This window comes from Scyliorhinus canicula, chromosome 11 (genome assembly GCF_902713615.1).
Source record: "Scyliorhinus canicula chromosome 11, sScyCan1.1, whole genome shotgun sequence".
In the NCBI taxonomy this organism is placed as follows: domain Eukaryota; kingdom Metazoa; phylum Chordata; class Chondrichthyes; order Carcharhiniformes; family Scyliorhinidae; genus Scyliorhinus; species Scyliorhinus canicula.
Window position 1 is genome coordinate 34,651,915 of NC_052156.1, and position 12,290 is coordinate 34,664,204.

Consider the following 12,290-nt stretch of genomic DNA (forward strand, 5'->3'; position numbering starts at 1 on the left):
AGGAGGTATGCAGAGGCACCAGAGGAGGGACTGTTGGGGGAGAGGTGCAGCCTGCAGGCTAAATTTGATTTGCTGACCACTAGAAAGGCGGAGGCACAGTGGAGGAAGGCACAAGGGGCAGTGTACGAACATGGTGAAAAGGCGAGTAGGATGCTGGCTCATCAGCTCCGTAAGCGGGATGCGGTTAAGGAGATTGCTGGAGTGAGAGACAAGAGTGGGAATGTGGTGCGGAAGGGGATAGAGGTGAATGAGGTCTTCAAGGACTTTTACGGGGAACTGTACCGGTCGGAGCCAACGGGGGAGAGGAGGGGAATGGAGAGGTTCCTTGACAGGCTTTCTTTCCCGAAGGTGCAGGAGGAGAAGGTGGAGGGGCTGGGTGCGCCGATTGAGCTGGAGGAGCGAGTTAAGGGGATCAGGCAGATGCAGTCAGGGAAGGCACCGGGGCCGGATGGGCTCCCGGTGGAATTTTATAAAAAGTTTGTGGACCTAGTGGGCCCCTTGCTGGTGCGGACACTCAACGAAGCGTGGGAAGGGGGGACTTTGCCCCCGACGATGTCACGGGCGCTGATCTCGTTAATTTTAAAGAAGGACAAGGACCCCCAGCAGTGTGGTTCATACAGGCCCATATCTCTCCTCAACGTGGATGCTAAGGTGCTGGCAAAAATCCTGGCCACCAGGATAGAGGACTGTGTGCCAGGGGTTGTGCATGAGGACCAGACAGGTTTTGTGAAGGGAAGGCAGCTGAACACGAATGTGCGGAGATTGCTGAATGTCATTATGATGCCGGCGATTGAGGGGGAGGCAGAGATAGTGGTGGCGCTGGATGCGGAGAAGGCCTTCGATAGAGTGGAGTGGGGGTACCTATGGGAGGTGTTGGGGAGGTTTGGATTTGGTGAAGGGTTCATTAGATGGGTAAGGCTGCTATATGAGGCCCCGATGGCGTGCGTGGCCACGAATGGGAGGAGGTCGGAGTACTTCCGGCTTTACCGAGGGACCAGGCAGGGTTGCCCCTTGTCCCCCTTGTTGTTTGCACTGGCAATCGAGCCGCTGGCGATGGCATTGAGAGATTCAGAGAGGTGGAGAGGCTTGGTGCGAGGTGGAGAGGAACATAGGGTGTCGTTGTATGCCGACGACCTGTTACTGTATGTGGCGGACCCGGTGGGAGGGATGCCGGGAGTGATGGAGTTACTAGCCGAGTTTGGGACCTTCTCAGGTTATAAATTAAACTTAGGCAAGAGCGAGGTGTTTGTGGTGCACCCTGGAGACCAGGAGGAAGGAATTGGTAGGCTCCCACTTAGGCGGGCAGGGGAGAGCTTTAGGTACCTGGGGGTGCAAGTGGCCAGGGACTGGGGGACTCTCCACAAGCATAACTTTACCAGACTGGTAGATCAGATGGAGGAGGAGTTCAGGAGGTGGGACATGCTGCCATTGTCGTTGGCGGGGAGGGTGCAGTCCGTCAAAATGACAGTGCTTCCGAGGTTCTTGTTCCTTTTTCAGTGCCTGCCCATATTTATCCCCAGGGCCTTCTTTAGGAGAGTGACCGGAAGTATTCTGAGCTTTGTGTGGGCACATGGGACTCCGAGAGTGAGGAGGGTGTTCCTGGAGCGAGGAAGGGATAGAGGCGGGCTGGCGCTGCCCAACCTTCTGGGGTACTATTGGGCAGCCAATGTGTCAATGGTGCGTAAATGGGTGATGGAGGGGGGAGGGGCGGCGTGGAAAAGAATGGAGATGGCGTCATGTAGAGGTACGAGCCTGGGTGCCATGGTAACGGCACCGTTGCCGCTCTCCCCCAAGAGGTTTACCACGAGCCCGGTGGTGGCGGCGACCCTAAGAATCTGGGGACAGTGGAGACGGCATCGGGGGGAAACAGGGGGCTCGATGGAGACTCCGCTGGGTGGCAACCATCGGTTCATCCCGGGGAACACGGATGGGGGATTCAGGGAGTGGCAAAGAGCGGGCATCAGCAAATTGAGGGACCTGTTTATTGGCGGGAGGTTTGCGGGCCTGGGGGAACTGGAAGATAAATTTGGCCTTCCCCAGGGGAACATGTTCAGATACCTGCAGGTAAAGGCGTTTGCTAGGCGACAGGTAGAGGGATTCCCTTTGCTGCCCTCGCAGGGGACGATGGACAGAGTGCTTTCGGGGGTGTGGGTAGGAGAGGGGAAGGTGTCTGACATCTATAAGGTAATGCAGGAGGTGGAGGAGTCGTCAGTGGAGGAGCTGAAGGCTAAATGGGAGGAGGAACTCGGGGAGCAGATAGAGGACGGGACTTGGGCGGAGGCCTTGGAGAGAGTCAACTCTTCCTCCTCATGTACGAGGCTTAGTCTCATCCAATTTAAGGTGCTGCACCAGGCCCACATGTCCGGGACTAGGATGAGTAGGTTCTTCGGGGGTGAGGACAGGTGCACCAGATGTTCGGGGAGTCCTGCGAACCACGCCCATATGTTCTGGGCATGCCCAGCACTGGAAGAATTCTGGAAGGGGGTGGCGGGGACGGTGTCGAGGGTGGTTGGATCCAGGGTCAAACCAGGGTGGGGACTCGTGATTTTTGGAGTTGCGGTAGAGCCGGGAGTGCAGGAGGCGAAAGAGGCCGGTGTCCTGGCCTTTGCGTCCCTAGTAGCCCGTCGAATGATTATGTTACAATGGAAGGATGCAAGGCCCTCAAGCGTGGAGACCTGGATCAGTGACATGGCGGGATTTATAAAATTGGAAAAGGTCAAATTTGCTCTGAGAGGATCAATACAAGGGTTCTATAAACGATGGCAGCCTTTTCTGGACTTCCTGGCTCAGAGATAGGTAACTGGGTCAATAGCAGCAGCAACCCGGGGGGGGGGGGGGGGGTGCATTATTGTAGTGTTTATTCTGTAACTTTATAGTGTGTTAATTTGCATTGTTGTTAAAATGCTGGGTTGTTCATGGGGATGGGGTGAATGTATATGATTGTTAATATTATTGTTATTTTCGGTATTTTACTAAGGTGCGTCAATGTTGTATAAAATCAAAATTTCTCAATAAAAATTATTTTAAAAAGACAGCGATTGCAGCTTTTAAAAGAAAAAATATAATAATAAAATAACTTAATTTAACCTGAAACAGTGGTTATTCCCGAGTCTACTTTACTTACTTAGGAATGCGGGACCCAGGATCAATGCTACTAAGTGGTAAGTAGATGAAATCTTCGGTGAAGGTATGGGTTATACCGGGGAATAACATGAAAATATAGTTTGACCTGAATAGCACCCACCGAAGCCTGCATCGGAGTCAGGAAGTGAGAATCCCTGTTCACCATTTAGAATATCGACCCTTTTTGGTATAGGGGGAATTCCAAGAATAGTGGTGAGTTTTCAACAACAGGTAATATTAGCCTTTCAGGGTTATCTATAACTTATTTACTCCTAACTTTGTTCTTTGAGAATGCTTTCCAATAAATTAAAAGCACTACATTTTATAAAATTGGTACAATGTTAAACAGGCAACTTTGAAAGGAGAATATAATGCACAAAACCCAAATGCTCTAAATACATCCAACCAAATGACATGGCTTTCAATATCCAAATCTGTCTCAAAATAAAGGTCCACTTAAATACATGACACATTAATAAATCATATTAGAGTACCTATCCCTTTAATTTATCAGAAACAACTGCATATAAAAACAAGGCTGTCTAGCATTACTAATGTAATGTAATGCTCTGTAGGAAAGCTAAATTGTTTTTTTTCAACTGCTATTTCATAAGCATGTAGTTTGCAATGGGATACAAGAGTAGATCTGCTACCAACCTCAGAAACAAAAAGTAATGGGTTGAAGTCCCATTCCAAAACTTCATCACATTATCTAAGTTTGCATTTCAGTGCAGGAAGCAGGGAGAACTACACTATTGGAGATTGGTGGAATCATTCTGATGAAACATTAAACTCACCTGCATGCCCAGATAGATATGAAATATCCTCTGGTACTACTCAAGAAAGCACAGTTGAGCCTTCCCTGTGCCCTGATCAACATTTATCCTCCAACCAACATCTTGTTGCTGCTTTATAGAACCTTATTGCACACAGATTGGCTGTGACATTACAACAATGACTACACTTCAAAAGTACCTTATTGGCAGCAGTGTTCCTGGGGACATTGACGTCATGAAAAGTACAACATAAATGCAAGTTTCTTATTTCTTATTAATTAGATCATTGATAGCATTAAGTGTTAACTTGTTAATTTAATTCATATACGACCAAAGGCATTTTTTGCCATTTAATTATGGGCACTGCATTCATTGCTAAAGAATAACCTGAATAGTAAATCTAGGTAAATTAAGTAGTTTTAATTGAGCTGGAATTGGATAGAAATGCAAAACTCCATGATTAATATTCCATGGTATTTAAAAAAGTCTGCAAAGCATCAATCCAGGACAATGTTGCAGAATATAAAATCAATACATTCCCATTAAATTAGAGGTTTAATTTCAAGCCATTTTTGGCTGGCTCTCAAAAACTTTGAGGTGTTACTGTAGATAAGGATGGTACATTTTTTAAAAATTTGGATTAAGTGTTGGTCTTAATTCTTCAATAATTCTCACGTCCTAAAAGCCCTCAACAATGCTTCCCTGACGAGTAAACAAATCAGTGTTGATGTTTGAGGGCAGTGAGAGAGTGCAAGTAAAACAGTTTGACTCAAGTGTAACATGCAATGACCTGGTAAATTGCTTTCTTATGCTTTAGCAACAATAATTTTAAAAATATAATGTTCATATTAAAATAAGGGATATACCGGAGTTGCTTGGTTAAGTTGAAGTGGTACTGAAGAAATCTGTAATGGTTTCAATTGTGTAGGAGGTTGGGATAGCTGTGCTGGCATCGGAGATTGTTGAACTTGATACTGTGGCAGTGGCTGAGATGCAGGCTGGACAAGCGGCTGTACTGTTGGCACCTGTTTCTGAAAAAACAATATGCAAGAATTCACTGCACAGCTGAACACCATCGACAGATGCTGCACACAATTTGTTTTACTTACCTGTATCGATGTACAATTCCCATCAACATTTCAAGTAAGCTGACCCCAGCACAAGTTGCTGACAAAGAAACTATACACTAGCTTCAAAGCTATTTGTCATCTGTCCTTTTCCACCCACTGGCAATATAAACCACTCAGTAAAATTAGCTCCTTTAAGACACCCTTCTTACACAAGGTGTATGTGAAACAGGACCAAGAGGCAAAACTGCAAAATATTCCAATAGTAACCCCACTATGTTTAGAATAATTAGAATAAGATTTTGCCATCCTATGAAGGACAAACTAATGAGAACATCATGTGCAATTAGAATGTAATATCTACCTGAAAATGGAATGTTGCTGTGCAGAAATAAGGGTCCAACTATGAGAAATCAGAATATATCGGTAAGGTAACAAAACTAGAAAGATTCACAAACTGCACAGCAATGCAGTTCATTCTGTAAAGGACCCTTAGTTTAAAAAAATTTACTAGACAGAATGCTCACCTGTTGTTGTTGTCCCATCTGCGCTGCAACAAGTGCTGTTGGTTCCTGGTAATGTTGCTGGAGCCCAGGTTGATGAGATTGTATAGGCAACGCAACAGATGGGGCATGCATCATAGGGTTGGGCTATAATAAAAAAGACTATTTACTTAATTTTGTGCTTTGCTCTTTTACTCAAATTCAAATTTTCTTTTACTCTATTTGCATATCGTTATCTTTCAAAGCGAAAATAGTCGAAGTGCTTGTAAATAAAAATATAGCATACCAAACACAAAATACATTCACATAATTATTATACATCTTTCATACCCTCATCCCACAGTATAAATATCTCCCACTTTCTATGCCTTTTAGCTTTGACAAAGGGTCATCTGAACTCAAAATGTTGGCTCTTTTCTCTCCCTACAAATGCTGCCAGACCGATTGAGATTTTCCAGCATTTTCTCTTTTGGTCCCATAATTATTTAATTCAGGCTAGTGTGCAAAATTGAAACTTTACACTGCCTCATGATTAGGCATTTCAGGGCTGGTTACTTCCATTTGCCACCGGACATCGCTCAAGTATTAATTTTCTATATTTCACAAAGGTTTCAAAGCATTGTAACTATTTTACCAAAAGCTCCAGAACCTAGGGTGTAAGACATAGTTTCAAAGATGCAAAGTGGAAAAGCTACCCATATGAAAAATGAAAATGAAAATCGCTTGTCACGAGTAGGCTTCAATGAAGTTACTGTGAAAAGCCCCTAGTCGCCACATTCCGGCGCCTGTCCAGGGAGGCTGGTACAGGAATCGAACCGTGCTGCTGGCCTGCTTGGTCTGCTTTAAAAGCCAACAATTTAGCCGAGTGAGCTAAACCAGCCCCATATTACTTCCTGTGTTATTTTCCACTGACATCATGTGCACCTGAAGTTTAATTTTAACTACAGGTACTTTAATGTTGAGCACTAAGCAGGAATACGCTATAAGAATTAGACAATGCTGTCAAAACGGTTGTCAGTGTTTAAAAGAGCACATTCCATATTCGAGAAATTCAGTAATGATATATCATCGATAGTCATGAACTTAATTTATAAAAATCACTAGTTGGCCAGGATAAAGAAGAGCTGAATGAGAGGTTTGGGTTGGCACAGGGAAGAGTTTCCAGTACATGCAGGTGCAGGACTTGGCAGGGAAGGTCTTCCTGGCCTTTCCGAAAGCACCCGCCTCCTCTTTATTGGAGGCGGTGTTGTCAAGGGGGGGAGCTGCCTCAATGATTTATGGGAGGATTTTGGAGGAGGATAAGCTGTCCTTGGAGGAGGCTAAGGCTAAATGGGAGGATGAGCTGGGGACGGTGCTGGAGGAGGGATTGATGTGCAAGGTGCTGCGGAGGGTGAATGCCTCAACTTTGTGTGCGAGACTGGAGCTGGTACAGCTGGAGGTAGTGTACAGGTGCACCTGACAAAGTCAAGGATAATCTGGCTGTTTGAGGGGGTGGTGGATGTCTGTAAGCGATGCGTGAGGGGCCCTGTGAACCATGTACATATGTTTTGGTCGTGCCCAAAGCTGGAAAGGTTTTGGAGGGTGGTCTTCAGCACCATCTCGGGGGTTTTGCATGTGGATGTGGAGTCCGATCCCCTGGAAGTCATATCTGGGTTGTATGTAAGTTGGTTACCATTAGCTACTGAGGGAGGGGCGGGGAGGGCGTGAGGTGGTTTGTGTGTGTGTGTGTGTGTGTGTGTGTGTGTGTGTGGGGTGGGGGGGGAGAGGGAGAGGGAGAGAGAGAGAGGGAGAGAGAGAGAGAGAGAGAGAGGTTTAACATGTTGGGTGGGTTTTTGTTACTGTTGTAAATTGGGAATAAAAATACTTTCAAAAAATATATAAAAAGTACATAAGGTTCTCATTTCAATTATTTTAATGGCAAAACTTGGCAAAACAAAAACAACATTTAAATTAATGAAAATAATGAGAAACATTTTCACTAATCAAAGAATTTATAAAATTAGGAATATTCAAATAACCATGGTGCTGTAAATTAAAATATGGGCATCCAGAGCAAATGCAAAATTACAATGAAATCAGCATGATGGAATAATATTCTTACAAAAGATAAACATTCTATGAAGTAGTAGATTTGAAACATACACCAATTATCATTCTTCAGATTCCATGCAATGAGTGTTTTGCAGTTTTACATTAAGAACCCGCCCACTGTTGATTGTGCTTGACACTTAATCCATTTTGAATTACTGACATTGACTATGCGTGGTTCTATCCCTAAAGCACGTTTCTTGACCTCCAAAATTGTCTTTTTATGAATGCAAAATGCGACCTAATGATACAAGGAACATTTAGCACACTACTATCAGTTCCAGTAAGAGGGGGGTTAATGGGTCATTAATATAATCTTCAAAGCTTTTCTCAGTTGACCATCTATCTTATGAGAAAATTATAACATTTACCTTTGTGGCATGGGTGTGTCTGTTATATGTGCACCGGTCGCGAGTGTATGGAACAACAATATGAGCTCACAAAGCTTCGGGTTACACAGGGAAACAAGGCAGGAGAGGTTCGTGCTAACAACAGAGCCGCAATGGCTCTTAGGGGGTTGGCAGAGTGGCAAGGGATCAGGGAGCACCGGCTGTCACTGCATGGGGACGGCCTGTTAATGTACGTGTTGGACCCGCTGAGAGCATGGGGAGGATTATGGGCCTATTAGGGAGGTTTTGGGGCGTTCTCGGGATACAGGTTGAACGTAGGGAAAAGTAAAGAGCTCCCGGTAAACTAATTGGGTCGGAGAGCCAACCTGGGGGTGGGGGGGTGATGAGACCATCAATTCACGTGACACGTGGTTAGAAGTGAACAGTGGTTTTAATCGTCTTACAACAGAGCCTGCCTGTGACACGATGAACTCCAGATGAACTGGCAGGCAGGCTCTCAGCATCAACCTAATTGTAGGTGGAGAGTTCGATCCTCCACCTCAGAATTTTGTCATTTTTAATTCTGCCCCTTTGCGAGTTGTCAAACATGAAGGCAACCGATCTTTGGTCGGTGATGAGGGTGAACCTTCTACCTGCGAGGTAGTGCCTCCAGTGACGAATAGCCTCCACAATGGCTTGTGCTTCCTTTTCGACTGAGGAGTGTCGAAGTTCTGAAGCAGAGAGGGTTCGGGATAAAAATGCGACTGGTCTCCCTGCCTGATTTAGTGTGGCTGCAACAGCTACCTCTAAGGCATCGCTCTCAACCTGGAAAGAAACGGATTCATCCACCGCCCGCATGGCAGCCTTGGCGATGTCCTCCTTGATGCAGTTGAAGGACTGGCGAGCCTCAGCTGACAGGGGAAAAAGTGTGGCCTTAAAGAGTAGGCGGGCTTTGTCCACATATTGAGGGACCCACTGGGCATAATACGAAAAGAATCCCAAGCACCGTTTGAGGGCCTTGGGACAATGAGAGAGAGGGAGTTCTAAGAGGGGGCGCATACGGTCGGGACCCAGGACTCCGTTTTCCACGACATAGCCGAGGATGGCTAGTCTGGTCGTGCGGAAAACGCATTTCTCCTTGTTGTATGTGAGGTTAAGCTTCTGGGCCATCTGGAGAAATCGGTTGAGGTTGGCATCGTGGTACTGCTGGTCATAGCCGCAGATGGTGACATTATCCAAGTACGGAAACGTGGCCCGCAGCCTGTTCTGGTCCACCATTCAGTCCATTGCTCGTTGGAACACCGAAACCCCATTTGTGATGCCAAAGGGGACCCGGAGGAAGTGGAAGAGGCGGCCATCGGCCTCAAACGCCGTGAAGTGGCGGTCCTCCGGGCGGATTGGGAGTTGGTGGTATGCAGACTTCAGATCCACCGTGGAAAAAATCCGATACTGGGCGATCTGATTCATCATGTCTGCAATCCTGGAGAGGGGATACGCGTCGAGGGGAGTAAACCGATTAATGGTCTGACTATAGTCTATGACCATGCGGAATTTTCCCCCGGTCTTGACGACCACCACCTGAGCTCTCCAGGGACTGTTACTGGCCTCTATGATCCCCTCACGTAAAAGCCTCCGAACCTCGGATCGAATGACCACCCTGTCCTGTAGGCTGTACCGCCTGCTGCGAGTGGCTATGGGTTTCAGTCCGGAGTGAGGTTGGCAAAGAGAGGAGGGGGGAGATTTGCAGCATGGCTAGGCTGCAGATAGTGAGTGGGGGTAGGGGTCCGCCGAAGCGGAGGGTGAGATTGAGATTGCATTGAAAGTCGAGCCCCAATAAGAGTGGGGCGCAGAGTTCGGGCAGGACATACAGTTGGAATTTAGAATAGCTAGCACCTTGGATTGTTAGAGTTGTGACGGTGCGCCCTTGGATATGAACAGAGTGGGAACCCGAAGCGAGGGAGATAGTTTGCCGTGCAGTGAAAACGGGGAGCGAACAGCGTCTTACCAGATCTGGGTGTACGAAGCTCTCAGTGCTCCCGGAGTCGAAAAGGCACGGTGTACTGTACCCGTTGATTTGGACCGTCGTCATAGAGTTGTTGGGATGCTTTGGGCGTGATTGGTCCAGTGTGACTGAGTTGAGTTGCGGGTAGTCGGCGGCTCGGTCGGCTGCGCTGGGATGGCCCCGCGATGAGTGCCCGCTGATCGAGTTTTCTGAGTGTGGAGAGGATGGGGCCCAAGATGGCCGCCCCCGTGGATTGCACGTGGCGGGCGGCGAGGAAGATGGCGTCCAAGATGGCGGCCCCCATGAGTCGCCCGTGGTGGACCGCGTGATGGGGGGCCGCCATGAATCTCACATGGTGAGTGGGGGCGGAGTCGGGGCATAGGCCGCTGCGCTCCGGGGCCTGCGAGTGCGGAGAGCGATTACTTTGCGCCGCTGGAGTTTTAGGGGCTAGGGCCTTCCTTGCCAGGCTCACTCTGGCATAGTGGCCTTTTCGCCCGCAGCTGCTGCAGGTCGCATTGCGGGCCTGGCAGTGCTGCCGCGGGTGCTGGGGCTGGCCACAAAAGTGGCAGGCTGGGACAGCATGGTGGCTGGGTGGCCGCGCGGTGCAGGCCTGGGGGAGTCGCTGGTCGGGGGCCCATGACGGGGTTGCGCAGTCAGCAGGAAACAAGGTGAGGCTACGAAATGAGACCTCCATAGTTGTAGCGAGTTCAACAGTATCTTCTAAATTTAGGGCCTCCTTCTTCAGCAGTCACTGGCACATGTAATTCGATCTAAGGCCTGCAACAAAGACATCGCGGACAGCAAGTTCTTTATGCTCTGTAGCAGTTACAGCCTCATAATTACACTCCCGGGATAAGGCTTTTAAGTCTCTGAGGAATTCTTCTAGCGATTCTGTAGGGTGCTGGCGACGAGTAGTAAAAACGTGGTGCGCGTAGACCTCATTGATAGGCCTCACGTACATTCTATCGAGTAGGGCTAGGGCCTCTGTATATGAGCCGGTACAGTTTAGCAGAGTAGATATACAATGGCTCACCCTCACGTGCAGTAGACTGAGTTTCTGCTCCTCCGTCGTTTCTGGGGTGCTTGCTTCAGCCAGGTAGGTCTTAAAACATCGGAGCCAATGCGAAAAGATTAATTTTGCCTCTGCATCCTGCGGGTCGAGTTCCAGTCGGTTAGGCTTGAGGGCTGATTCCATGGTCATTCTTTACTGTTTCTTAAGACGATGAAATTGATGAGACCATCAATTCACGCGACACGTGGTTAGAAGTGAACAGTGGTTTTAATCGTCTTACAACAGAGCCTGCCTGTGACACGATGAACTCCAGATGAACTGGTAGGCAGGCTCTCAGCCTTTATCAACCTTTATACTTCCGGTTGGGGGGAGGAGCTGTGGGTGGAGCCAAGGGTGGAGCCCAGTACAAATTCCCGTACACTCCCAGTGCATCTCCCCCTAGTGGCAGAGCAGCGCAACTGCTCGTGTGCCGAGCTTACAGAGACATAGTAATACAGTGTGAATTACGCTACTGTGATTCACCACAGGAGGTTACCATTCAAAGTAGCCAGAGACAGGTTCAAATACATAGGGATCCAGGTAACGGGAGAGTGGGCAATGTTGCAGAAATTGAATTTATCAAAGCTGGTGGAGGAGGTTAGGGAGGATCTTAAGAGGTGGGACACGCTGAATCTGACTCTGGCAGGGAGGGTCCAAGTGGTGAAGATGAATGTCCTAAGGTTCTTATTCATATTCCAGGATTTTTGTGCCAAAGGCATTCTTCCAGAAGCTAGATACAATTATTTCAGAGTTTGTGCGGGCAGGGAAGGGACAAAAGGTAAAGAGGACCCTGTTACAGAGGCAGAAAAGGGGGGTTGGCATTGGCAGACTTGCTGCATTATTATTGGCTAGCGAACGTGGAGACAGTGAGGCAGTGGTGGGAAGGAGAAGGGACAGAATGGGTTAGGATGGAGGAAGAATCTTGCAGGGGGTCCAGTCTGAGGGCTATGGTGATGGCGGCATTGCCACTGGCACCAAGGAGATATACGGAGAGTCCAGTGTTGCAATCCACAGTCTAGGTCTGGAACTAGTTGAGGAGGCACTTTAGGATAGAGGGGATATTTGTGTTAACGCCGTTGTGCGAAAACCACGGATTTGAGCCGGGGGGGAGGAGCACAAAGACGGTATGTATAGGAAGTGGAGAGAAGTGGAGCTGGTCAGGGTGAGGAATCTGTACCTGGAAGAGAGGTTTGCTAGTAAAGAGGAACTGAAGGAAAGGGTAGAGCTCCCGAAAGGAAGTGAGTTTAGATAATTGGAAATTTGGGAAAATATGTATGAACTGTAAAATTGTGTGGTGGGGAATAGGTTTCCCGGACTGTATGTTTTGTAACAAAGTAAGTTTGGAATAAAA

General features: G+C 47.7%; 1 protein-coding gene across 1 annotated transcript in view; it reads right to left on the reverse strand.

Moving 5' to 3' along the window:
- wnk2 (WNK lysine deficient protein kinase 2) overlaps nt 1-12,290 on the reverse strand; it is a 296,693-nt gene that overhangs the window by 106,193 nt on the left and 178,210 nt on the right. Inside the window, 3 exon segments of the mRNA XM_038812754.1 lie at nt 4,766-4,930; nt 5,331-5,369; nt 5,494-5,616. Coding sequence (XP_038668682.1) covers nt 4,766-4,930; nt 5,331-5,369; nt 5,494-5,616 — 327 coding nt within the window.